General features: G+C 50.8%; 1 protein-coding gene across 6 annotated transcripts in view; it reads right to left on the bottom strand.

Annotated features, from left to right (window-relative positions):
* The window catches only part of SIN3B (SIN3 transcription regulator family member B), a 40,878-nt gene that overhangs the window by 21,429 nt on the left and 4,524 nt on the right, over positions 1-14,925 (bottom strand). For 5 of the 6 annotated variants that reach the window (XM_058563640.1, XM_058563642.1, XM_058563645.1 and 2 more), the window contains 2 exons: positions 10,681-10,881; positions 6,477-6,620 (listed from right to left, as the gene is read on the bottom strand). In XM_058563640.1, the coding sequence (XP_058419623.1) occupies positions 6,477-6,620; positions 10,681-10,881 (345 nt within the window). Of the gene's footprint in view, positions 1-6,476; positions 6,621-10,680; positions 10,882-11,025; positions 12,731-14,925 lie in introns of those variants that run through there. The other variant, XM_058563644.1, reaches the window with a different exon arrangement.

Raw genomic sequence — 14,925 nt, 5'->3', positions numbered from 1 at the left:
CAGGGCCTTCCAGCCAAGTCTGTATTCTTTTCTATGAATGAGAAAACGCGTCTCGGGGGGGAGTGTCATTACTCGGTGCGGGGCTTGTTGCTGGTCCTCCCAGGCTCTACGCCAGCCAATGATTAACAGATCAGGGACGCTCATCCCAAGTGTGGCATCTACAGGATGTTGGCAATTTTTATGAAGAATGGTTCTGGAAGAATCTATTCAGGATTTCCATCTATGTGAATGTGCCGGAAAGCTAGAGTGGGCAGAGGAAAGGCAGACAGACTTCCGCTTTTCTGCGGAATGTGGGCAGGGCCGGAGGCGCATCGTAATCACCTCCACCGTGTTCCCAGTTCCCACCCCACCAGAGGACCTGGAAGCGGAAACACCACAAAAGGGCGTGCTGTCGGCCCAGAGCATGGCTGGGTGAACGGGCCAGGGAGCCTCCAAACCAAACAGCCAGCAACTATCACTACAAGTTAGCTCTGTGTCTCTGTGTCCCTGGTGGGGACAGGCGTACCTCATACATTGTTACATAAAACAGAAAAACACCCTGGGGCCAGAACAAACAAGATGTCATTTAGTCTTTTTTGAGGATGAACATTTGTTTGCACATGCAGAGGCAATTTCTGGAAAGATACATAATATAAGACACTTGTAAGTGCTTAACTCTGAGGACAGTGACTGAGAAACTGGGAAGTTTACTTCTCATACTTGATACTCTTACTAACGCTGGATTTTTCTCATGAGTACATACTATTTTTATAGTAATAATTATAATGACAATAATAAAAACCTATCTTTCAACTACAGGCAAAACCTGTCCCTTAGGGGATTAAACTGTTTTGGAGAATATTTATTCAAAGATGCAAAGCTACTCCAAGAACCTGAAGTGGAGAAGCTCACATGCACAGAGCAACGCTCCACTGGCGTTTCCGTGTCTGATCCCAGGTGAAGTGCAAACACCATCGCCTAAAGGAGCCGCAGGGGGATGGAGTGACGCGCGCTGATTGGGACGGGGGGACCTGACGGGAAAAGCCGCCGCTCGCCCAGCCAAGCTCGCAAGCTGGAAGGCAAGCTCAACACCAATCTTCCCTAACAGTTCAGACGGTTCTTATTTTTTCATTAAATGCCCTAATTTGTGAACACTTGAGCTAGATGGACCCCCAAAGACCTTGGCTAGGGGCTGGCATATTCACCACGCCTGGCGTGTGTTTGTAAACAAAGATTTATTGGCACACAGCCACGCCCATTCGCTGATGCAGGGCTCAGGGCTGCTTTCTCGATGACAACAGGAGAGGCGGGTCTTTGCCGCAGAGGCCATGTGGCCTGCAAAGCCTGAGACACTTACTATCCAGCCCTTTATAGAAAAGGTTTGCAGACCCTGATGGAGGCCAAACAGTCAAGTGTAATTAGGAAAATATCAAATTTCATCTTTAGTTTCTTTTTCCTGCAGTTTTAATAGAAACCCAAAAATTATATAAAGGATCACCAATATAAGATCAGTTTATGCAACAGATTACATACAGGTCTTTTTAGTAATTTAAAAAATTGACTCAATCCTTTTAAATGTACAAGATAGTTCCAATTGCCCAATATACACTAAAAAACTTTGCTGAATTGCTAACAAATGCTATTTAAAGAAACCGTGTGGGGGCCAGCCCCGTGGCGTAGTGGTTAAGTGTGTGCGCTCTGCTGCTGGCGGCCCGGGTTTGGATCCTGGCCACACACTGACGCACCGCTTGTCAGGCCATGCTGTGGCGGCGTCCCATATAAAGTGCAGGAAGATGGGCACAGATGTCAGCTCAGAGCCGGTCTTCCTCAGCAAAAAGAGGAGGATTGGCACGGATGTTAGCTCAGGGCTGATCTTCCTCAAAAAAAAAAAAAAAAAACAAAACTGTGTGGGCAGGCAGTTTCCTGAGGGAAATGCTTCTTTGTTTAGGGCAGGCGCTGTCAGTGTCCAACTTTGTAAATTCAGAGTGAGGCCCACTGGGGGCGCTGAGACCACAGCCAGGGGAGGAGAGGCTCCACGTGCCCCCACCTAACCAGCATCTGAAGAAGCACTGCGAAGATGAAGACGCAAGGAGCCAAGGCCGCCCTTGCCAAAACACTGCTGAGTCGGGGCGCGCAGTACAGACTGCCTCTTCCATCAGTTACCGAATGTCTGCGCTGTACTCCACAACTGCAGCACACAGGGCTCCCCAAGTGCTCTACCAACCTCCTGCAGAGGCGCTCAGCCCAGCAAAGGCAGGGCCCTCACACAGCCCTGGGCTCACCCCAGCCAGGCGCCTGCTGAGGACTCCTCCACTGGGCCTGGGGAAAGACGTCCTCAGGGCCACTGCGACATGGAGTGGTGGCTCCAGGAGTGGTCGGCCAGGCTCCCGCAGCGAGGAGGCGACAAAGCACCGCGTGTGCCCATCTCCTGGGGGACCAGGTTCAGAAGAGCTGAGATGCGAGATCCACATCCAAGAGGAAGAGACCCAAAGACAAGCCACCAAGCATACAAGGGGGCCAGACACGACCTTGCAGCGGGTGACTGGACCCAGCGCGAGCTCCTGGGGAGGCAGAGGCCTGAGTGCCTCGGGCTGCACCAACACAAGAAGGGCGTGAAGTAAAGGGAGGAGGTGAGACCCATCCACTTCTCAGCCATGCGGCCCCCAGAGCCAGTCAGGAGAGCCTTTGATGAGCAGGAGCGTGTACAGAGGAGGAAGACAGGAGTGATGCCGGGACAGCAAAGGACGTCATTTGGGAGAAGGGAGAAGAAAACCCAGGAGGGCTTCTGAACTTCACAGAGACATATGGGGCCGACAGAGGACTCGGAGGAGAAAGTTGGATGCACGGGTAGGGCCACGTGGAGGTGGGCTCGGCTGACAGGCCCAGTACAGACACCTCTGGGGGGGTGAGCTCTCCATCTCAGGAGGGATTTAAGACAAGGGCTTCATTCATCCTGCCCCGGGGACTCCCCAAAGGCCTCCCACAGGCCCGGCAGCAAGCTGGCCCTGGGGACGCAGGCGGCCCCGCGGACATCCGGCAGGGATGCTGACACCAGGAGGAGGGACGAGGCGGCCAGCTGGATTCTGCACCTGCTTTTCCTCCACAATCACAGCTGCTCTGTCCAGAGCACTGAGCACGCGTCGGGCCCTGTGTGAAGCACATGAAGGACAACAGCTCTCGAGTCCCCCTCCCTGAGCAAGAGAGCCGGTCGTCCCCGTGCCGACAGAGAAGGAAACGAGGCCCAGGAGGTGATGCCTGCCTGCAGTGCCCAAGGAGGCTGAGTGAGGGTGGAGGCCCAGGCTGCGTGGTCACGGGGCTCGGCCCAGCCCCCCGAGGATGCCCAAGGCTCCAGGCGGGTAGGAAGGAGAAGCTACAGCTCCGGGACTTGGTGCCAGCCCCACAGACGGGCACCGAGCGTCTCTGACTGGGAGTCAAGAAGTGTTTCCAGGAGGCTCCGGTACAGCACTCCTTGTCCTGGAAACAGTAAGGCAAGGACAAGCCCCAGCCATGCACTGGAAGTCTGCTGACTCAACCAGGATTCCTGACAGCATCCAAACTCAGACTCCTGTTGCCCCCGAGCCCCTCCCTCCAAGACGCACTGCCCCTAGAACTGGCCCCCCCGCTACATCTGCATTCAGAAGCAGGACCCGGGAGAGCTAGTGGGGATGCATCGGGGGTGTGGGGAGGCTCTCACGTGCTCACACTCCAAGTCATCAGCAAGGGCAGAGAGGAAGGACGAAAAGAGGAAACAGAACAGTCAACACACTGGGAACAGAAGGGCACTTCCCCAACCCGATCAAGGGCGTGGATGAAGAACGCACAGCTCGCAGCACACCCACTGGGCCTCTACGATCAGGAACAAGAACAGGGGCCAGCTCTCACCATGTCCACTCAACACAGCACTGGAGGTTCCACCAGAGCTACCAGGCCAAAGAGAAAAGAAAGAAAATGTATTGAAATTGGAAAGGAAGGAGGGAAACTCTGTTAGCAGATGGTATGATGTGATATGTAGAAAATCCTAAAGAATCCACAAAAACTGTTAAAGCTAATAAACAGATTCATCAAAGTTGCAGGATACAAAATCAACACACAAAAAGCAGTGGTATCTGTACATACACTTGCAATGAATAATCCAAAAATGAAATTAGGAAAACAATTCCATTTACTATGGCATCAAAAAGAAAAAGGTATTTGGGAACAAAGGTAAAAAAGGAGGTGCAAGACATGTACATGGAAAACTATAAAACATTCCTGAAAGAAATTAAACAAGATTTAAATAAATAGAAAGATGCCCCGTGTTCATGGATCAGAAGACTTAATATTGTTGAGATGGCAATATTCCCCAAAGTGATCTAAAGATTCAATGTGATCCCTATCAAAATCCCAACGGCCTTTTTTGCAGAAATGGAAAAGCTGACCTTCAAATTCATATAGAATTACAAGAGACCCCGAAAAGCCAAAACAATCTTGAAGAAGAACGAAGTTGGGGGACTCACACTTCCTGATTTTAAACTTACTACAAAGTTACAGTAATCAAGACTGCGTTACTGGCATAAGGACAGACAGAGAGATCAACAGATTAGAACTGAGAGTCCAGAAATAAACTCATACAAATATGGACAATTGATTTTTAACAACAGTGCCAAGACGCTGCAATGGGAACAGAATAGTCTCTTCAACAAATGGTATTGGGACAACTGGATCTCCACGTGCAAAAGAGCGAAGCTGGACCCCTACCTCACACCATATGCAAAAATTAACTCAAAATGGATCAAAAACCTAAGTACAAGACCTAAAACTATAAAACTATTAGAAGAAAATATAGGGAGAAACCTTCCTGAGCCCAGATTTGGCAATGGATTCTTAGATTTCACATTAAAAGCATGAGCAACGAGAGAAAAAATAGATAATTGGATTTAATCAAAACTAAAAACATAAGTGCAAAAGACATTAACAAGAAAGTGAAAAGACAACCTACCTAACAAAGGAAAATATCTGATAAGAATCCAGTGTCCAGAATATAGAAAGAACTCTTACAATTCAAAATATAAAGAACTCCAACAACAAAGAGAGAAACTAAAAAATGGGTGAAGGACTTGAATAGACATTTCTCCCAAGAAGCTATACAAATGGCCAATAAGCATATGAGATGCTCAATATCATTAGTCATCAGGGAAATGCAAATCAAAACCACCATGAGACATCACTTCACTCTGACTATGAAGGCTAGAATTAAAAAAAGAGAAAAACACCAGTGTTGGCGATGATGTGGAGAAACTGAAACACTAGTATATTGCTAGTGAGAACATAACATGGCACAACTGCTGTGGAAATGAGTTCGGTGGCTCCTCAAAAAGTTAAACTTACAGTTACCATATGACCCAGTAATTCCACTCCTAGGTAGAGGCCCAAAAGAACTGAAAATAAAGACTCAAACCAATCCTTGTACACGCATGGGCATAGCAGCACTCTTTACAATTGCCAAAAAGTGGGAATGACCCGAATTCCACCAATGGGTTAATGGATAAACAAAACTCAGTCCATCCACACAATGGAATATTACTCAGCCATAAATAGGAATGAAGCTCTGACACACACTACAACATGGATGAACCTCGAAAACATCATGCTGAGTGAGAGAAGCCAGACACAAAAGGCTGCATAGTGTGTGATTCTATTTATATGAAATGTCCAGAACAGGGAAATCCATAGAACAGACAGCAGATTACAGGGTGCCAGGGGCTGGGAGAGGGGGATGGGGAGTGATTGCTAATGGGGATGGAGTGTCCTTTTGGAGTGATGGACATGTTCTGGAACTAGACAGAAGTGATGATTGCACAACATTGTGGACGCATTAAATGCCACTGAATTGTTCACTTTAAAATAGTGAATTTTATGTTACGGGAATTTTACTTCAATTTTTTAAAAAAGCCTTAAGTTCACGGAAAATAAAAGAAAAAGAGGAAATGGGAAGGGCAGCCTGGCAGGCCTCAGGCCACAGTAGGTGGCAAAAGACTAGCACGGCAGTCTGTGCCCTCAACATCACTGTCCCAGGCCCCTCGTTGCTCTCTGCCCCTCAGTCACTGCCAAGCCTCAGCCCCCACTACCCAGGCCCTCCAGAGGAGGCGGTGGTGGGCCCGACCCTTCCTGCACCTTCCCACAGGGCCCCTCACCAGGCAGGTGAGGGCTCTGTAGTCCTGGGCGGCAGGTCGGGGAGGAATACCAGACATGGGAGGACACCCTCCACCTCCGAAACCAGCCCTGGTGGCTTGGGCACCGTCTGTGCAGAGAAGGCCTCTCCAGGATCTGTTCCAGCTTGATGTGGAGGAGGAGCCTGCACTGGGGGCCCATGGATGTCTGCACCCCGTGTGGCTTCTGGGGGAACCCAGCATGTCCTAGGCAGTGGACAAACCTGGCCTGGCCCAGGGGGCTGCACTGAGGCACCGGGTCTTGGCTGAGAACGTGGCACCTCGGCCGGATGGGCGACCTGTACTCACCAGGGACCGCTTGGCTTCAGGCAGGAACTGTCCAAACTCAGAGAGCAGGTCCTCCTGGCCCCGGAAGAGGTTGGCCACCTCGGTGAACACCTCCTCTTCAGACATGCCTCGGAAAGGCCGGCCCTTCGTGCTCAGCTGCTCCTTCTGCCGATTGTCAGGAAAGAGAAAACGAGTCATTACCAAGAACGAGGCACCCACGCCGTGACATACAGGCATCCCACCGTGGAGGAGACAGAGGGACGGCTCACGAAAGAGAGACTCGGCCGGCGGAGCCCACGAGGGCCGCCAGCAGAGAGCAGCCCTGCCTGCCTCCCTGGCGACAACTCAGGGCGCCTGAGCCGGGTCCTCGTGCGCCAGAGCACAGTTCTGTGCACTTGCATCTCGAGCTTGCTCCACAACACAGCCTTAACCCCGGCCACAGGTGGGGCTCGTGCTAGGAGTGTGGAGGCATCGTCGGGGAGGAGCACGGTCGTGGAGGGACCAGGTCCCAGCCCGCAAGTGTCCTTCGAGTGGGGAAGTGCAATGTGAGCAGCGAATCTGAAGCCCTCCCAAGGGCAAGGGGGCACGTCTTGCTGCACGAGGGAGGGCAGAACTGGTGCTGGGCCTTGAAGGCAAGGGAGCGAAGAGGGAAGGGAAGGGACTTCCAGGTCAAGGGACCTGTTTGCCCGGAGGGTGGAAGACGGCCTGACCTAGAGCCTAAAGCACAAGATGAGGACAGAGGGGACCCGGGTCAGGAGGGCAGGAAGCTGCGAGCAGAACTCAAGTCAGCCATTAGAAATAAGTCCCCGTCAACTTTATACCCAAGAGTGTGACAGAGTGCACGGCACGACCTCCCAGAGTGCCCTCATGTCTCCCGGCCCGCTGCACCCTGAGCAGAGCTCCCGCTTAGGAGGAAAACACAACTGCCTCCTTCCCAACCTCTCCTCAAAGCTACTAGGACACGTGAAAGCCAAAGAGAAAATGGGCCCAGGCCACTCGGTTCAGAGAATAAATACAAATCCTCTCTATACATATGACACAACGATCAAACCGAGAGACAGTCAACAAGTACAAGTGGAAACGGCACCGCAGCATCTCCTGCTCACCAGATTGACAAAGACACAATGGGCTGGCGATCTCCATGAGGCGGGGGAACCGGCTCTCCAACCACAGGCGGGGAGGGAGAGCGGCAAGCTGGTGGAGGGCACTCGGCGGGGTCCACCATCCCTCAGGGCGTGACTCAGGAGGGCACGTCCTGGGAATGTCCCCCCGAGAGAGTTCTGCTCCACTGCTTGCTCTGAACACACAAATCTGCCTAGCATGACAGCCGTCCTGGGAACGACTGGAGCACAGGGGGCCTCCCCGTCTGCCTACGCGGGCTTCTGTCCAGGAACAACCGCAGGCCAGTGTGGAAAACTACACTCAGCTAACCGGGGCCACGTGGGAATACACAACCCCTGCACACCCAGCCCTCAACGTCTACTGCTCCCTCAGTTGGCAGGAGCCACCCTGCCTGCCTGCCCGTCTGGGGTGACAAAGTTCTGGTCTTCCCAGTACCTCCCAGTGACCGCAGGCTGCAACCTTCCCACGCCCATGTGCAAGTGTGAACCTCAGGTCTTTCCCAAGGTCAAGTGCTGGACATGCTGTAGGATTCATGCCATTCTTAGCCATTTAACATGTGCACAACGATGCTACCCTTTTAAGTAGGTGCCATCTTTTTTTTTTATGTACCCTGACTCTGTTTTCCCATAAGCCCTGTGGCTGGTGCAAATTTGCAGAGCACAGTCATTTTTAGAGACACACATGACATGCCAGGGCAGAACTGACACACACAGGACATATGTAAGAAGTTGGATAATGGGGAGCAGCTGCCCACAGCTGGCCTGAGGTAAGCACTGTGCTTGAAGCAATGACCTCAGTTAACCATATTTCAGCACCAGCATGAGGCCGTCCCGGGGATTAGAACCCGGAGGCCCCGGGTGGTGAGGGAAAGGGCTCTGTGGGGGCAGGTGGCAGAGCTAAGGTCTGAACCAGGCCCAAGAGAGATGGAAACACAGTAACATGTGGCCAAATTCACCCTAGAGCTCCTTGCTTTGGCCCTCATGGTGTCTTTTAAAAATCCAAGCCAATGTTCTAGAATCAGGATAATTCACACAAAAATTTAGACTTCCAGCTCCTCTTGAAGAAACGGATGATCTGAGGTTGGAGTCGCCAGGGAGCTTGTTTAAAATGCAAATGCCAGGCTGGACCTGATGAATCATAAGTCTGAAGTGAGGCCCAGGCATCTGCATTTTCAACCAACTCCCAGTGGCTCTGGTTGGAGGACGTCGAGCTATGCTTTCCCCTCACGTTCTCTCTCTGCATGAGTCTGTGGCCCATCACCATGACCTTGGATAAGTAAGTCTAACTTCTCTGGCCCCCAACTCCCATTGACAGAACAGATACCTCCCAGCCTTTTCTCTGAGGATCCTCCCAGCCCTTAAGATGCGATGACCCCGTGGAACCTGTGAAGGACCCACAAAGCCCTAGGACCACAAACATCACCCCCACACAGATCGGATATTCACAGCTGCCACGTGCAACCACTTCTCTGTGAGAAGCAAGAAGCTCTTAATGCTGCACAAGACCCAGGCAGATGCTGGCCATGAGGCCGATGGTGCATGCTCATCGCCAGCACTGTTGATGGCACATGTCTGTTGCATCACAACAGCTCTACTGAGTTTACGGGGAGCAAATGCCATCGACCTGATCTTAAACACTTATGTTAAAAAGAATCCTACTTCTTTATTTCACTTAACTAGGTTGTGCAGATTTCATTTTTAAAAGTGGGTTCTGCTTTTTAGAAAAATAAAAGGCACTGGAGGATGATGTCTGAGCTCCTTGCATGACACACACAGCCACTAGCCTACCTGCACTTCCTGCCAAGTCCCCTGGAGCCAGCTATCTGCTCTGACCCCTGGGCCTTTGCACAGGCCATTCCCAGCAGGGAGCATCTACTCTTCGTCCTTAATCTTCTGCCTGATGGTTCTCACCGATTTGTCAAGATTAAACCTGAATATCCCCTCCCTGACCCCTGACATACCTCTCCTACACAGACCCCATCTTTTCCACCCCAATCCATCTCTAAGTTTCTTTCGCCTCTGGACTGAACTCCTAGGCAGCAGCCACCATTCATCTCTGTCTGCCCAGAACCTGGCACAGGGCCCAGTTGTAATCTATGCTAATTACAACTTTATTTATGCTAATAAAGGATAGCTGTGTTGCCTAAATAATAACAAAGTCATCTTACAAAAAGACGACTGTTGGAATATAAACTAAAACACGGACAGAGAGAACAGTTTGGTGGTTACCAGGGGGAAGAGAGTTGGGGGGTGGGCACAAGGGGTGAAGGGGCCCATTTATGTGGTGACCGACAAATAATAATGTACAACTGGAATCTCACAATGTTATAAACTATTATGACATGAATAAAAAAATTAAAGAAGACTGTCTGCTTAGGTTCTTTTTTAATCTCTCTAATGTCTATTTCCTAGTACTTCTTGGGTGCAGAGGTGCCTTAAGGAGCAAATTAAAATCAAAACTAAACAGAATTCCAACAGTATTTGTACACTCATGTTCACAGTAGCATTACCCACAATAGCCCAGACATGGAAGCAACCCAAGTGTCCATCGATAGATGAATGGAAAAACAAAAGGTGGTCCATCCATACAATGGAATATTATGCAGCCTTAAAAAGGAAGGAAATTGACACATGCTACAACACGGATGAACCTTGAGCACATTATGCTCAATGAAATAAGTCACACACGAAAAGACAAATACTGAATGATTCCACTTATATGAGGTCCCTAGAGAAGTCAGATTCATAGAGACAGAAAGTAGAACAGTGGGTGCCGGTGGCTGGGGGAGGGAGGAATAGGGAATCAGTGTTTAATGGGGACGGAGTTTCAGTTTCACAAGACGAAACAGTTCTGGAGATGGGTGGTGGGGATGGCTGTGCAACAATGTGGATGTGCTTAATGCCGCTGAACTGTACACTTCAAAATGGTTAAAATGGTAAGTTTTATGTTTTGTATATTCTACCACAGTAAAAAAAAAAAACAGCTAGTCAGAATTTCACAGGATTTCATGAATTCAGACAAGAAAATATGAATGCTTCCAATGCACCCGATATTGGATGACGCCATGAACCCCCACAGAGAAGTGTGACTTGAGGCCTCTGACCTGGTAAGTGTGCAGTATCTCCAGGAAGGACCTGTAGATCTCTGGGTGGTCCAGAAAGCGGGTCTTAATCTTGTTCACGTAGCTGATGGCGTTGTTGAATTCCACCGAATCCGACTCCAAGGGCACCTGGTGTTTGTCCTCCTTATCCAGCATCTGCTGCTTGAAGTTCTCTGCACAGTCGCTGTGGCTGTGTGAATTCTCCTGACAACAACACGACAGTGACTTAGTGTCGGGGCCCACACCAGGAACAGATTGTGAGAAACGCAAGACAGCCACTGTCTGTATGAGCACAAGTGAAACCCAGCACAGAGCCAAGTGTTTTAATTGGATGCAAGAGAAGGTTACCTCTGGGGGCCTGGAGGGAGGGAAGCGAGGGGCACACAGAGCGTGCAGACAGCGCCTCCCTCGGCATTCGGCACGTCTGCGCGCTCCTGGGCGGGTCTCCTGACCTCACCTCCGCCTCATCCTTCTACAATCGATTCTAAGAACATGAAGGTTTGACACACTCTACCTTTGGAAAAATGAGCATTTGGGAGAAATTTACAAAAAGTGGATTGTTTAATCCTTTTCAGAGTGGAGTTTTGGGCTGTTTATAAAAGAAGCCTGCCCACACCTTTTGCCAGCCCATTTCAGACAGTGTTTTCACATGTGAAAGCACGTGCTGTCAGCAGCAAGGGGAAGGTGGAGGGATCAAACTGGGACCCTGGAGGGGAAGGGGCCAGGGCCAGCTTGCCTGAGACTGTCAGACTTCCGCTGCTAAGTCAGGGGCAAGGCCCTGACCAGTCATAAAGCATGCCCTCCATTTGTGTGCTTTTCTGTGAACACAAATACACATAGAAAACACACACGTCTCTCTCTGGTGCACTCGGAATCCTAATTCGTGGGGGTCAGGACCACGTCCGTGAAGGAACTGAAGCTTACGTCTCTAAACTGGAATTTTACGCGTGGTGCTGATGACAGCCTCCTCCCCACAGACCATGGCTGGGCCGTCAGGAGTGACCCTCAGCATCCTGCAGGTCCCCAGCCATGGGGGCTGGTTCTGGAGCAGGTCGGGATCCCTCCAGCTCAGGTTTAGGTCTCTGTTAGGACATCACCTTCTCAGTGAGTCTTCTGGAACCATCCTGAGCCAAACTAAAATTACCCATCTCCCAGCCCTCCAAGCCTCTCTCTTGCTCTGTTTTTCTCCACAGCAGGTATCACCTTCTTACATGTAACATATTTTACTTATTTTATTGTCTGTTCACTCCTGACCATGGCCAATGCCATGAGGGCAGAGAATCTGTTTTGCTCACTGCTCACCCAGGGCCGGGAAGAGACTGGGCTTCATCCACCATTGGGGATGATCAGATGAGGGACAAACCGAGTCTACTGTTTCCACCCTTGCGGCAGCCGGCACCGCACCTGGCACCAACTGCTGACCTGCAGACTCCAACAGGATGGGGTACACCGGGCCCACCACTGCCAACTGTTGTCCAGCCATCAGCACGACACACACCTCTGCTGGGCACTCTCACCCTCACTGGGGTGCATGTACTAGTCTGCTCGGGCTGCCACAACAAAACACCACGAGTGGGCAGCTTATACAACAGAAATTTATTTCCTCACAGTCCTGGAGGCTGGAAGTCCAAGATCAAGGGGCCAGCAGGGTGGGTATCTCCCGAAGCCTCTTGGCTAGCAGAGGGCAGGCTGTCTTCTCGCTGAGTCCTCATAAGGTCGTTCCTCTGTGCACCCACACCCCTGGGGTCTCTCCGTATGTCCTTAATCTGCTCTTCTTCTATGGACATCCATCAGATTGGATTAGGGCCCACCCTCAGAGCCTCATTTTACCTTAATTATCTCTGTAAAGACCCTATCTCCAAATACAGTCACATTCTGAGGTGCTGAAGGTTAGGACCTCAACATATGAATTTGGGGGGTAGGACATACAACTGAGCTCCTAACAGTAGGTGTAGAGGCAACTCTAGAGAGTCTGAGCTATGGAAAGCAAAGATCCAAAAGATCCAGAGCATTCCAAATTCTAAATATCATTCCCCCGGCAGTGTAATTCATTCCAAGACACTCTGGGGACACCTGCTGGTCACCCTGCTCAAGCTCACAAGCAGTCTGCACCGCTCCTTCAGGGCTCACAGGCGTGGCAGCGGAAGGAGCTGGAGAGAGCGGGAAGGAGGGGCAGAGGGCGCAGCCTTGGAGCCAATGTTTGCTTCAGAGGAGGTGCTCACCGGGAGCTCCCCACCACTGCGAGGGGGCTTCTCAAGTGCCCGGGCCTCTTCCAATCCCCTGCAGTGAGTCACTGTGACACGTCGGAGACCCACCCCTGGAGACCAGGGCTCAGCAAAAAGGGCCAGATAGCAATGGCACAGCCACTGTGGCAAACAGTCTGGCGGCTCTTCAGTCAGTTAAATACAGCCACCACATGACCCAGCGATTCCACTCCTAGGTCTCCACCCAAAGAGTCAAAAACAGGTGCTCAAACAAATCCTTGTACAGGCATGTTCACAGCAGCACTAGTCACGGTACAGCAAAAGGGGGAAACAACCCAAGTGTCCACCAACTGATGATGGATGAACAAAATGTGGTCCATCCATACAGTGGAATATTACTCAGCCATAAAAAGGAACGAAGCTCTGATACAACACGGATGAACCTCAAAAACATCATGCTGAATGAAGGCCAGACACAAAAGGCCACATAGTGTGTGATTCCATTTATATGGAATGCCCAAACCAGGCAAATCTGAAGAGACAGAAAGTGGACCAGCAGTTGGCAGAGGAGAATTGGGAGGTAGTTTCTTTCTGGGGTGATAGAAATGTTTTGGAATTAGTGGTGGTGGTTGCCCAATACTGTGAATATACTAAAAACCACTGAATTGGACACTTTAAAATGGTTATAACGATGAATTTTATGTTATGTGAATAATACCACATTTAAAAAATTTTAAATTTTTCTTTAGCGTAATCTTTAGAAAACATAAAAACCACTGGCCATACAGAAACAAGCTGGCTTTGGCCCACGGGGCATGGTTTGCTGACACCCTGCTGTAAACCTTCTGGAACAATCCAGTCTTCTCTCTTCTCTGCTGCCCTGGGTGGCCTGGTCCAGGCACAGTTAGAAACGCCTCCCAGACACTGATGAGCCATCTTGCACAGCCAACGCGCCCATCTGAGTGTGCCCACACAGCCCCCCTGGACATTTAAAAGAGGCCTCAAATGGCACATTCCGCAGAGCTGCCCCCCACCCCTGCCGCCCCCACTGTTCCCAGGCCTTGCTCATCTCAGCGGGTGCTGCCAACTCTACCCAGAGGCTCAGGCATTCTGGAATCACCCACACTTCTCATTTTCACTGACACCCTACCCTTGGTCAACAGCACCATCCACTCTGCCTGGTTCACACAGGACACCTCCCTGCCCTCCCCCATCCTCTCTTGCCCCCTCAGTCCATTTCCAGCACAGCAGCCAGAGTGGCCTTTCCAGAGCTCTCCACTAGCTTCCCTCTCTCCTGGCTCTCTCCCACCCTCTCCACTTCACGTCCCAACCCCACTGGCTTCCTGGCTGTTTCTCAAGCACACCCACCCATTCCACCTCAGGCCTTTACACCCCCACCAGGAAGACTCCCTCCAAGACCCAGCACGGCTCCCGATCTCCTCACTCAGCATCTGCTCGCAGCACCTCCTCAAGCCCTGCCCTGTTGTCTTTTGTTCAAAGCACTGAACCCCCTCACAAATTCATCTGTATCTCATGAGTCCCCACCTCAACCACCAAGCACCCCGAGGGCTAGGACTCTGAATAAACCCCAGAGCCTGGCACAGAAGAGGTGGTCTACACCTGCTCAGTGAATGACTAAGACACAAACACAAGAGGCGACCTGCCAGGAACTGCCTGACTTTCCAAATGACCCTCCCCAGAGAGGAGCCGGTGAGACTCCCTTTGAGCGTTAAGGGGTTATTTACACTACAAGCTTCACCTAGGTTTCTCTCTTTACCTGTCCAAGCCAACTGCTGTGCCAGCCAAGCATAAAAGGGCTGGCTCCCAGGAGGCAGGGTCTGCCCTCAACAGGACCCAGAGCCACGAGTCATCACTTTCCTACCCACATCCAGTGTCTTGTTCCTCTGTCATGTTCCTGGCACTGTTCCAGAACGGGGACACAGCTGTGAACAAGACAGACAAGGGTCCTCCCTAATCTAGAAGACTCAGTCTGCCAAGGAAGGCAAACCAACAAGAAACAGTGGATTTTTCATTTTTTTTCCTA

The sequence above is a fragment of the Diceros bicornis genome, chromosome 20 (assembly GCF_020826845.1).
Source record: "Diceros bicornis minor isolate mBicDic1 chromosome 20, mDicBic1.mat.cur, whole genome shotgun sequence".
Taxonomy (NCBI): Eukaryota; Metazoa; Chordata; class Mammalia; order Perissodactyla; family Rhinocerotidae; genus Diceros; species Diceros bicornis.
This window is presented reverse-complemented; position numbering and strand designations above follow the sequence as displayed.